General features: G+C 41.2%; 1 protein-coding gene across 2 annotated transcripts in view; it reads right to left on the reverse strand.

Annotated features, from left to right (window-relative positions):
- Positions 1-4,016: 4,016 nt before the first annotated feature.
- The window catches only part of CDH12 (cadherin 12), an 875,078-nt gene continuing 865,886 nt past the window's right edge, over positions 4,017-13,208 (reverse strand). The window contains exons 15-16 of one of the 2 annotated variants that reach the window (XR_012086709.2): positions 6,116-7,388; positions 4,017-4,619 (exon numbers count right to left, since the gene is read on the reverse strand). Coding sequence is in view for 1 of the 2 variants with exons in the window: in XM_078391722.1 (XP_078247848.1) it covers positions 6,889-7,388 (500 nt within the window). In the remaining variant the exon portion in view is untranslated. Of the gene's footprint in view, positions 4,620-6,115; positions 7,389-13,208 lie in introns of those variants that run through there. The other variant, XM_078391722.1, reaches the window with a different exon arrangement.

Here is a 13,208-nt window from a genome sequence, read left to right on the forward strand (position 1 = left end):
ATGGAGAGAGTAAAGAAGCCTGTTTGTGAAAGCACAGAACAATCATGTCCCCAAAATTTTGTCTTTAAAAACCAGTTCACATTTGAAATCTGGACTTTCTCTAAATCTCCTATGATCAGCTGCAGCTTCATGTGGTAAGACAAATTTCCTCTTTTTCACTGTTCATGATGCTGCCCGTGTCCAAGGATCATAAGACAGCATTCAATATTCAAAATCCCATTTAACCATGAAGCTCACTGATGGATCTTGCAGACGTTTTAAAGGTGTAGTCATGCAAGCCTATTACAACACAACCAACAGAGTGGGTTGTGACATCTTGAAGCTTACAATTTTTTATTTGGAATGAGCTTTTACAAACTTTAAACAACTTCTTCAGGTGCTGAAAACACTCTCTGAATGTTAGGTACAAAAATAATTTAGCTGAACACAGAAACCACAAAATTCAGGTGCACCTGAGGAAGTGGACTGTAGTCCCTGCAACCTTCCATCATAATAGTCTTGTTAAACTCGTTAATAGTTCTTTCCTTGCTTTCCATTATATAATCATAACAGTGGTTGGAATCTTGTTTGCACAGAATAATAATAATAAAAACCTTCCTCCTCTGTGGAGGAACAGAGGAAGGAAGCAACAATTCTTTTTTAAAGCTTTTAGAAATGCACTATACCTTCCCGGATTTTTTTTTAAATAAAACTTCCTCTCAGAAAGAAGAGAAACAAGAAAGCAAGGAGGGGAATATTTGAAATTCACTTTCTTAAGGGAGGTGGATCAAATACAGTTGTTTGAAGTGTGCATATAATATGGATACAAGGACTGCAGTAAATAGCATAGTAGACCTCTATGCAACCCTATTTAGCCCATTCCTATTGAGCTGTGTAGGCAAACTGGAAATATCTGCAAGATTGTTTCAGTGAGCTTCATGGTTACATTGGAAATTTAAATCCTAATTTTCCTAGGCCAGAGCATGGAATCTTAGATATAAAAATAATTTAATTAAATGTAAATTTTTTGAAATATTATCTCTAATGGCAACATCTAGCATGTTTACCACATTAAACTGGGATTATTATTGCTTTAATTTAAGCATTAATTTAATGGAAAGCACATGTCACTCACACTCCCCACCCCAAAGTCAAAAAAGGCCTATAGAGATTCTTAAAAATTAAGGTAATGATTGACAGTCCAATCTAGGACTTCAGTCTCTGAAGTTTAAATATCCAGAAAGTTTCATTCAAACAGTTAGCAATCTATACTTTTCTCTGTTCTCAGAATTATTGTCTAAAACAGCCAGAAGCCCCAAAAGCTAGGAAGCACTGCTCTACAATAAGTCTGATTGACATTTCCAATAAACTTTGTTAGCCTAGTGGTGTGAGTAACTTTGTGCACAGTGCTCACTAAAAGGTGCTCAGAGAGCCGCAGACCTTTCTGATCTCACACAGCTCTTGAGGTCATTGTGGCCCCATTCCCAGTACAGGTTGACAGCCCCGCTCCTCAAATAATTATAACAATGAAAGAGGAGGAGGGGGATAGTGTTCCTTGTATGATGTTGGAAAAAGAATGTTATTTGAACCAAAGCCACAACTCAGCAGCTTCTCTGCGTGAGGAAGCTCAAAGGGTTTTTATGGTCAAACTTACTGCTGAAGATTACAAAATGAAATGGTTGACTGATGGACACAAACAAGAAAAAACGAGAACAAAATCTTGGTTGGTGCAAGAAGGGCCTCTTTTTCATTTGTAAGAACTGTGGGATGGCCGTTAAGAACTGAGTCTGAAATGTAGCTACACAGTTGTCTGGGTCTGACAGTTCATCTAGGCAGCCATAGCAGCAAGAAAGACTTCCTCCTCACACCAATGACCAACTGGCTTTTTACAGCATGATGGTTCTTAACTCTTCAAGGTTTGGGGGTTTTATTTCTCAGAAACCCATGGAAACACCACAGGCTGTTTACTGTGTTAAGGTTTCTGACTCTTATCGCCCAAGTGCATTTAGAAGTCCAAGCCTGAGCCAGCTAATACAAATCCATTTCTTAGATTTACTGTACATGGACTGCCACAATCCCTTCTACAAAGGGGCTTGCAACTAATGGGTTTTACTTCCTTAATTGTTACTGTTAAACATTAGATTTTTGAGGTCCTTTGGCACTGATTTAAAAAAAAAGAACAGCTTTACATTTGGCATGAATATTTCAAATTGAATGCATTATTTCCAAGCTCTTCCCCAGACCTAAACTAATGCTCTCACAACTACATCGGAGTTGGGGAACATCTAATGGGATGTTGTTGAACTCCAACTCCCATCAACCAAACCAGCATGACCAATGTCTGAGGATGATGGGACCTGTAGTCCAGCTATATCTGTAGAGCTAAGGCTTCTGTCCCTGCATTGTACCAAATTAGTTCTCATCTAAAACAAATCTGCACGTTCAGGGGGGGCAAAGGGGCTCCTGAAACAGCTCTCAATGGACTATACTACTTACAAGGAAACACAGAACTGCATACACACCCAGGTATGAAAGAAGCAAAGAAATCTTGGAATTTATATAACTAATAAACCAAGAAAGAGGAGCTTTTTAAAAATGATGTATAGGAAAAGAAATCAAGCATTTTAATCATGTATAATCTGATCATTCTGCAAAGCTCAGTATTCAGTTTCTGTTTCTCATTTCTTTTGATAACGAGACAATCTTTTCTCTATTCTTGGCTGTCACTATGATAATGCCAAACCTATACAGTGACCTTTCACATTAAAATGTGATAATTGAGAACAAGCGACTTTATAAATGTAATCTGTAGACAAAGGTAGTATCTCCATTCAAAGGACATATATAGATTTCTAACTATAGCAGGACTTGTGTGCTGCAATGAAGTGCTCAAGATAAAATAGTAATGTTTTATGTAGTGTAATCCTATAACAACCCACAAAGGGCCCCTTAAAGTTTAATAAACTTTATCTGACATAAGTTTTTGTGGAGTGCAACCCACTTCTTCAAATGCATTGAGAGTAGTAGACGGACATTTATACAGAGTTGGAAAGGACAGAAGATGGAACAGAACTGAAATGCAAGGTATCTTGCATGTTGATGGCAAATTAGGGGTCATTGACAAATCACAGAGATGAGAGAGCGAGAGCGCTAAATGGTATTTGTTCAGTTCATATGTCAATGGCAGGTGACAGGTGCTGTATATCCAAGCATACTAGATAAGGAAATTAACACACCAGCAGACAGAATAAAATGATATACAGCAGAAGGATGTTAATACACAGAAATATGCATGAATGAGTCAATTAATATTGGAGGGTGCAGATCAGCTTACAGGCTTACAAAGGTATGGATTGTCTTTTCCCAAAGGCATGCTAGTCTGCATTTGGGATCTACAAATGGAAGAGAAGATCCTATCACATCCATGCCTTGTTTGTGAATTCCCAGAATGCTGGAGTAGATGGGTCTCTCCAGAACAAGTTTTTTTTTTTTTTTAAAGACAGCTCTCAGAATCCCCTAGGCAGAATGTCTTGAAGTCTTGCTGGTTTTGGGATTCTGGGAGATCTAGTCAAACAAAGTAACTTCCTCAAGTGCTGGATTTTATTATACTCATGTAAGGCACTTCTGATGTTCTTGTGAAGCATCATTTCCCAATCTTGGGTCCTAGGGTCTTTTAGGAGTCTAAAAAAACATGGTGATAGTGGGTGATCAGTTTTGTAGCTCAACAGCATCTCCAGACCCACACTTCAGTAGGCTTGCTCAGGTTTTGCACTGTTCATAAGCAACGTGTTGCTTCCGTTCCAAGTTGTAGTAACCAATTAATCAGAACCTAGAGGCTATCATGGAAATTCAAGACCTTCTATACAAAGTTTCCTTTCGTCTACTCATAATATGTGCATAGTTTTCACTTACATCAGTGGATCTCCTGAGCTGAACATGGGTTATTATTTATTATTTATTTTAAATATTGTTGTTCTAGAAAGAATCAGCATTTGTAATTAACAAAAGAATGTTTTTAAACAGGCAAACTATGATAATACTTTTGAGACAAACAGTTTTATTTTGATGTGAGGTTTTGTGTATTAAAATCCATCTCCTCAGACACAGGAGTGCAAATACATGTCAAATATAATTAAAAGGAGATTCGAGAGGGAGACAGCAGAAACTGACTACATAAATAAGCTCTAGTGGACCTCTAAGGGCGTTAATAGAGTTCAGGGCTTCTTAGTGCACTACATATGTCAATAGCCTGGTGTTATAGTCATGGGTATACAATAACTATCTCCCTTGACAGACTTTGACCTCTGTCCCAGAAGCATCTTTCAAGATTCCTATGACAGGCGTGTTATCTTGGTCTACAGGTTATTACCTTTGCAAAGGTAATGAAATAATTAAAGCATGATAATTCCATTCCTGTATTAATGAACTGTTGGCTGAAATCCTGTTCTATAACTTACACTGTCTAAGGCTGCTGATATCAGCTCTGGTGATTTTTCAGAAATAAAAGTAATTACAGTTCTCTGCCCTGAAGGTCACAAAGCTTTCATGAGATCCTGGTCATCATTGTAAAGCTGTTGGAGGTCATGGGATAGAGGGAATTCTTTTCATTTCCAAGAAAACATTATCAGCAGTAAATTCTCCTGCAATAAAAATAATCCACAATTTAAAATCCACAATGAAGTAAAAACATACCAATTATAATGTGAAAGTGAAAGTATAATACACAGCTATTTAAAAATATTATTTAAAAATTATGAATAAGCTTTTGGAAAATCTCCCCCATCTCAAGTGCCCGTGGAATACTGAAAATAATTTCTCAAAACAGGTAGGTGTTCAGTTGCTGATTTGTCTATTATCTGTCCCCTCACATGGTCATAAGGATATGCATGATTATTTGCACTCCTGTGTTCAAGGAAATGGATTTTGATTAGAGATGGGGGTATTCGTATATGAATATGAACATCCCTGCGCAGCTGCACTTAAGGAGGGTCTGGCCCCTGGGGCTGGACCATCCATTCATGTTTCCGGTGGCAGCCTTGCTCTTCCTTCCAATCACTCCCAAAGTGCCACTTTCTTCCTGCTCAGCTAGCGACTCAGCAGTCTTGCAGAGAGACTCATCCGCCCTCCCATTGCCAGGAGTGGCTAGCCAAGCGGGGCTCCAGGGCTGATTGGAAGGAAGAGCAAAGCTGCTACTGCTGCCAGATGCATGAGTGGATGTCCGGCCCCAGGGGGCCAGACTCTCGTTAAGTCCAGCTGCGTGGTGATATTCGTATTCAAATACAAATACCCCCATCTCTAATTTTGATCCATAAAAGCTCACACTGAGATGGAACTGCTAGTCTTTACAATTTTGCCTTTGTTTTCTTTTGCCAACACACTGAGGCAGACTATCATGGCCACTTGAATTATCCCATCCATTTCCTGATTGATGACCCGAGGGAGCTATAACACATGGAGAGGATATGCCATGTTCTTTTTTTACTCCATGTGTAACAGCAGAATAATTAGGGTAAGAAACAAACTGGCTAATTAATGTTTTTTTCCCCACAGAGTTGCCAACTTCTAACTGGGAAAATAGTAGTCAATCTGGTCATTCACTCAACTAGTGGAGCAAAACAGAGACAACATCATGCATCTGATTATGACCAATAGTTGTGGGTATCTACTCCCATCATTTCATGTTGATTACTGAATAAAGTATTGAAAAGAACCTCTTTAAACTTATGGAATTCAATTCATTCAGCTTTACAAATGTGCATTTCTGAAATGGAAAGTAGTGACTCAAATTTTTTGAGGTACACCTTGCTGACAATACATTTCATAATGTCTTATTTACACCCAATCTAATGAACAGGTGGTAACTCTGGTGGATGCCACACCTCCGCAGTCAACTCATGTCAAGTGAGAATATTTACATTATATTGTCAAAACACGATAGATGTAAAAAGACGTTAGTGCAAAGATAAAATAAAAGAGGGACAACCCATTTGTTTGCTTGGTGGCTGACTTGTTTGTTTGCATAAAAAGAGATGCTCAGAGAATTCTCTTCTTCTGACCCAATATTCAAAACACATCATCCTCTGAAAGAAGAGAACTCTTGGCGAACAATTGGACCATCCAAACAAGAAATACGTACCTCTGTCACATCTCATTTCTTTTTTTTAATTCTTGGAAAAGTGTAACATTTTGATGAACTTCTTAAATATTCATTGATTTCAGTCTAAGACTTTACAACGTCAATGGGAATAACAACTTTTTAAATCCCACCCCACCCCATGAAGTGTAGGCAGAAGATATGTAGTGTCCTGTCAGACAATTTGTTTCTCTGGTGAAACAAACCCAAACTGAAATGAACTCTGCCCCCTTTAAGTAGGGTGGTCACTGGAATTATTCCAGCCATTGTTGTAGATGTGTGTTTTAAAAGAATCGGAAGTCAGCATTGTGGCTATTGCTTCTTGACATAAAAGTGACTGTCCTTCCCTTTATGCCAGTTTTTCTTAGCTCCATTGCTGCAGTCATTTCCGCTTTAAATGGTAAGAGTTTCAAGAGGCACTTCAGTGGAATTAAGAAAACATCTACCACTCTTCCACCATGATGCCAGAAAGCTATCTTTCTTTCTGTGTATTTCTATCAATACATTGTAGCTAATAGGCCTGAGGTTGTCTCAGTGTGACGCCAAGGTAATAAAAAATAAAACTCAACCAACCAACCAACTAACAAAAAGAAAGTAGATAGTCAAGGGTGATCCATCCCCTGGCAAATAGCGAAATCAAGATTGACATTTTGATAAATATAGGAACTTGCTGGAAACAGCTTCTGTCTCTTATAATCAAAGGAATCTTGTCCTATAAAGCTTGTTTATTTTAAAATTTATTGTGGGTTAACTTTTCCTTTCCCCCCTGCCTCCAGCTAAGTGACTTTATCAGGATTATAACTTTCTTCTTCTCCAAACATCTCTGCTAAGACTTTAAAGCGTGGTCCCCAGTCACTCAGATAGTCATAATCCTGGTCTGCCTCCGTTGCAAGTGAATCTATAGAGCTGAGAGATTCAGCCACAGATCCATTTCCTTCGTAAGCATAAGTCGCTAGTGAGTCATAAGGTGGAGCTGAGGGGTCGCCATCATTTTCTCTCAGCCTCTGATTGATGAAATCTCTAATATTTCTGTTGTCCTCTGCAGGCGGTCTTGAACGAGGTAAGCAGAGAGCATCCGGCTTTATATCCCTACGTATTTTATTATCCTCAATTGCTTTGGGATTCCTCAGGGCTCCAATGTCAAAAGCCTGAGTGTCCTCTTCACCACCACCTTCATCATCATAATGGATGACATTGTCTCGGATGTCTTCCTTAGAGGTCATAAGAGTGTCTTTTTTCTTCTGCCGTCGCAGGGCTACATAGAGAACCACGATGACTAAGAGAAGAAAAGAAATGTAAGTTAAATTAAATATAAGAGAAAAAAGCCCTGCTTTCTGCCAGTAAAACAGTGCATCATTCTAACACAGAGATTTTCTATTCTCCAAGAACCGTCAGGGCTGATTCTCAAATATAAGCTTCTGACTTTTTTGGGGACATCTGTCTTCCACAAAAAAAGTGGCAGGGAGACTTCAGACTGGAAGATCTTTGGGATAAACTCTCAACTTTTCTCAGGCTGGTTCAACTTTGTTTTTCTTATGTGCCATCACAACCGACTTACAGTGACCCTAAAATAGAGCTTTCAAGGTAAGTGAGATATTTAAGGAATAGTTTTACCAGTTTCACCCTCAATAAGTTTCCATGGCAGAGGCAAGGAATTGAACCCAGGACTCCTGAGCTTAGTCCATTACTTTATCCATTATACTACACTGGGTACTCAGGTGAGCCTAGTATGATATATATATATATATATATATATCATACTAGGCTCACCTGAGTACCCAGTGTAGTATACATATGTTACCAATGGAGAAAAAAAACATGAACTTCAAGGACAGCAGAACTGCAATAGGCAACAGCAATATGGTGGCAGGGCTGGCTAAACACAGTTTGCTGCCTAAGGTGCGCTCGCCCAGCTCATAGTGAAGAGCATCTGTTGCAGAGGAGGCATCACTTCTCAAAGCTTGCTCTCTCTTGCCTTATTCAGGTGTTTCGACATGCAAATGAGAAGGAGCCTACCACTGCATCTTCTGTTTAGAACTTCCCACGTCTGAAAAGGCAAGATCCTGTTTGCATGAAAGCTTTCTACATGAGAAAACCAGGATTCCTGTCTGCATGGAGATCCTAAATGTGGACAGAAACCAGGTGTATCACTTTCCACCAGAGGAAAACAGTGACAGAGGGAGAGGTCCATTCTTTATATGTTGAACATAACTGAGTAAGTATCACTTGAACAGTACTATAGCTTCCTATGGGTTCATTGCCTCCCTGATAGAATACTCTTGGGGTGGCTTCTTCTTGGACTTGCCTCCACTGCAGTAACAATGTCAGAAAGGCAGCAGCCTACATGGCTTCCATGCCTACCCATGGAGAAGAAGATCCACAGCTTCTTACTGCTCACATATTGGTAGTATCCTGCCCAGATGCTGTCCTAATCCATACCTGCTTATTTACAGTTAGATTGCTGCACTATGTGCATTCAGGGATACCCTTTCTGAGGCCTTAGAACAACTCTGTAAGACATACATTACTATCTCATTATAGGATAATTATCTTCCCATTGTTATACCTATAACACAATGAGGCCATAACAGAAACTGGCTTGCCTACGGCCATACCATCCAGTGGATTCATGAACTGAGGGTGCTCTGATCTGCACTTCAGTCTCCAACAGTGCAATTCTACACAGACTTAGGCAGAAGTAAGCCCCCATGAGTTTCAGAGACTTAATTCCAGATAAATATGCATGATTACAGCATCAGCCACTATGCTGCACCAGCTCTCACATATTTTAATGAGCAGTAGCATATCAAGTATAATACCAAACATGCCAGGTTTAATTATCAGTTCTAATAAAGCATCAATCTTTGTCACATCCATTCGCTATAATACTTCAGATCGACCGTCCAAAAATGTGTGTGTTTGCATTATGCACTGTTGTAAAGATTGATGTAGAACATTCATTCAGTGTGTCTGAAATTCCCCTGTCCTTCTCTGACATGCTTTTCCAACTTTTGTAATTTATTGGTTCTTCTCAATTTCCTTTCTGTATCTGAAAATGACTATTAGAGGATACTCATCAGGTGGACTCAGATATTTTTCTACCAAAACAGTACTCTGCAATAGATGCAAGGCAGTTGACTTCTCATGAGATTGTTGTTTATTTGTAACCTATGTTTATTTTTGCCGGGTAGGTGGGACTTGTCAGCCTTGGAAGGCAGCCCATCTAGGAGAAGGAAAACTCCGATTTCAAACCTCCACTGCCTTGTGGCTATATCCACTGATGGTAAAGGCTTCAGGAGTTAACCTCAAGGCAAAATCCAGAGCCAGAGTCCCGGAGGCAGTTCGTGTTGTTCTGGCAACTCCCACGACGTCGCTGGAACCAGTTGCATTGGCTCTTGCCTTTCCACTGGACCATTTCAGTAACGTGGAGAGGGGGGTTTGCTACTCGGGTAACAGCCTATCCTCCATATTATTTTACCCAGGCTTCGTGCTCTGGAGAGGACACTCAAGCTTCGCATACAGCATCGAAACAACACGGGAAGTAGCAGTTACCAGTTATAAGTCTTTGCTTGATTGGCGTACAGCATGATGCCAGGGGCTACTTCTGATGGTGAGAGAGGTCATTGCACCACACTAGGTAACTGCCACCCACATTAATCTGGGCAGTCCCCAGCAAGTAAGGTGCTACCTCGCCACGCCATGGTTTGTTAACCTCACGGGGTGTGTGCGGTTTAGGATGAAAGCCAACAAGCAGATCAATAACCCTGCACCATGCAACAATCATAAGAAAACTTCTGCCCTAAAGTTGGGCCCCTGGAATGTTTGGACAATGATCCCTGGCTTTTGTGACGACGGCTTTTCTGATGACCTGCAGGAAATAGACAACATGTGCAAGACAGCTGTCATCAACATGGAACTGAGTAGACTGCAGATGGACATTGTTGCCCTGCAAGAGGCGAGACTGCCAGACTCAGGATCTGTCAAAGAAAAAAACTTCTCATTCTTCTGGCAGGGAAAACGACTGAATGAGACCAAGGAATATGGTGTTGGCTTTGCAGTCAGAAATACTCTGCTGAGATGCATTGTTCCACCTACTGTGGGGAGTGAAAGAATCCTGTCGCTGCAGCTCCACTCATCAGCAGGATTGGTCACCCTCATTAGTGCATATGCAATAACACTGTCATCCACAACAGATGTCAAAGACAAATTCTACAAAATCTGACAGCTACTATCAAAAAAGTCCCTGAGAGAGAGAGAGAGAGCCACTGTTCATTCTTGGTGACTTTAACGCTAGAGTTGGTGCTGATCACAATTCTTGGCCCACTTGTCTAGGCCGTTTTGGCATTGGGAAGATGAACAAAAATGGCCAATGCTTCCTGGAGTTTTGCTGTTATTATGGTCTTTGTGTCAGCAACACGTTCTTGAATACAAAGCTTCAACACAGACTCTCTTGGAGACATCCAAGATCGAAGCATTGGCATCAGCTCAATTTGATCCTCACTAGACATTCTAGCCTTCCTAGTACAGTATTACGATCACACAGAGTTACCAGAGTGCTGATTGCAATACTGATCACTCCCTGGTGTGTAGTAGAGTAAAACTGTGAACAAAGAGACTGTATCACATGAAAAAGGACGGAAGACCATGTATTGACATCAGCAAGACTCGTGATCAAAAAAAAGTGGAGGGATTTGCCCAAGCACTTGAGGAAACCCTTCCAGTCCCAGCTGATGCAAATGCACCTGAACAATGGAAACATTTCAAGAATGCTGTGTATGACACTGCCTTATCCATATTTGGAAAGAAGACCAAAAAGACGGCTGACTGGTTCGAAGCCCATTCGGAGGAGTTGATGCCAGCCATCGAGGATAAGAAGAGAGCTCTAGCAGCATACAAAGCCTGTCCTAGTAAGTACAACTTGCAGGGTCTTCGAGCTGCTTATAGCCAAGTCCAACGGGCTGCCAGGAGATATTCCAGTGATTACTGGCTTCAGTTCTGCTCTCAGATACAGATAGAAGCAGACACAGGTAACATAAAAGGAATGTATGACAGCATCAAGCAGGCTTTAGGTCCAATACAGAAGAAATCTGCTCCCTTGAAGTCTGCTACAGGCATGATCATCCAGGACTGAGCATAGCAGATGGAACTCTGGCTGCAGCACTACTCTGAGCTATATTCCAGAGAGAATGTAGTAACTGAAGAAGCATTAAATAACATCAAGTGCCTGCCTGTCTTCAAAGAGTTGGACAGCAAACCAACTTTAGCAGAAATAAAAGTGGCCTTGGATTCCCTCGCCTCCAGCAGGGCACCTGAAAATGATAACATCCCTGATGAAGTGCTGAATTGTTGTAAAGAGATCATCGCCACTGAACTGTATGAAGTCTTTCGTCTTTGCTGGAGGGAACGTGGAGTACCACAGAACATGAAGGATGCAAACATTGTCACATTGTATAAGAACAAAGGAGACAGGGGTGACTGCAATAACTACCGTGGCATCTCTCTTCTCAGCACTGTAGGGAAGTTGCTGGCCTGTGTTGTGCAGATGAGACTCCAGCTGCTTGCAGATAGAGTCTATCCAGAATCACAGTATGGATTTCGAGCTAATAGATCCACCACTGACATGGTATTCTCCCTCAGACAGTTGCAGGAGAAATGCAGGGAACAACAACAGCCACTCTTTGTGGCCTTCATAGATCTCACAAAGGCCTTTGATTTCGTTAGCAGGGATGGCCTTTTTCAAATGCTTCCCAAGATTGGATGTCCACCTCGACTCCTTAACATCATCAGGTCCTTTCATGAGGGAATGAAGGGCACTGTAGTTTTTGATGGCTCAACATCAGATCCCTTTGACATCCAAAGTGAAGTGAAACAGGGCTGTGTCCTTGCACCGACCGGGTTTGGGATCTTTTTTGCTGTCATGCGCAAGCACGCCTTTGGAACTGTAACAGAAGGTGTCTATCTCTGGAGTAGATCAGATGGAAAGCTCTTTAAACTCTCTAGATTGAGAGCAAAGACCAAAGTCCAACTGAAATGCATGCGGGACTTTCTCTTCGCTGATGATGCAGCCATTGTTGCCCACTCTGCTGAAGACCTCCAACAACTCATGAATCGTTTTAGCAAGGCCTGCCAAGATGTTGGACTAACAATCAGCCTGAAGAAAACACAAGTCATGGGCCAGGGCATGGACTCACCTCCCTCTATTACCATCTCCACGCAAGAATTGGAGGTTGTTCATGACTTTGTGTACCTTGGCTCAACGATCTGGGACACTCTCTCCCTAGATGTCGAGCTGGATAAATGCATTGGCAAAGGAGCTACCATGTTCTCTAGACTCACAAAGACAGTATGGTTGAATAAGAAGCTGTCGGCATATACCAAGATCCAGGACTATAAAGCCTTTGTCCTGAGGACACTCCTGTATTGCAGTGCATCCTGGACCCTTTGTGCATGGCAGGACACATTCCATATGTGTTGTCTCCGACACATTTTTGGTATCATCTGGCAGGACAAAGTTCCAAATAGAGTAGTCCTAGATCAAACTGGAATTTTTAGCATGTATACATTACTGAAACAGCGATGTCTACATTGGCTTGGGCATGTTGTGAGAATGGCTGATGGTCGGACTCCAAAAGATCTCCTGTAGGGAGAATTCATTCAGGGAAATCGCCTCAGAGGAAGACCACAGCTGTGATACAAGTATATCTGCAAGCGGGATCTGAAGGCCTTAGGAATGGGCCTCAACAGATCTGAAACCCTGACAGCTAAGCGTTCAGCCTGGAGGCAGGTGGTGCATCATGGCCTCTCCCATTTTGAAGTGACACTTATCCAGTAGGCCGAGGCAAAGAGGCAGTCCCGAAACCAGCCAAATCAGGGAGCTTTTTGGAGAATGGAGAATTTTGTACAATTTTTGGAGGAGTCCTGTCATATGTGACAAACTATCAAATTCTCATTTGCAGAAAACAAAAATTTGAGGTATCTGAGGATATCTTATGAGCTTAGTCTACAAGGATGTGCTCTGGAGAATTTCTACCTCCTGAAATTAGTCTACAGGTTATGGTAACAACACAATAGCGATGGGGGTGATGGTGAGAAGGAA

This window comes from Pogona vitticeps, chromosome 4, assembly GCF_051106095.1.
Source record: "Pogona vitticeps strain Pit_001003342236 chromosome 4, PviZW2.1, whole genome shotgun sequence".
Lineage (NCBI taxonomy): Eukaryota > Metazoa > Chordata > Lepidosauria > Squamata > Agamidae > Pogona > Pogona vitticeps.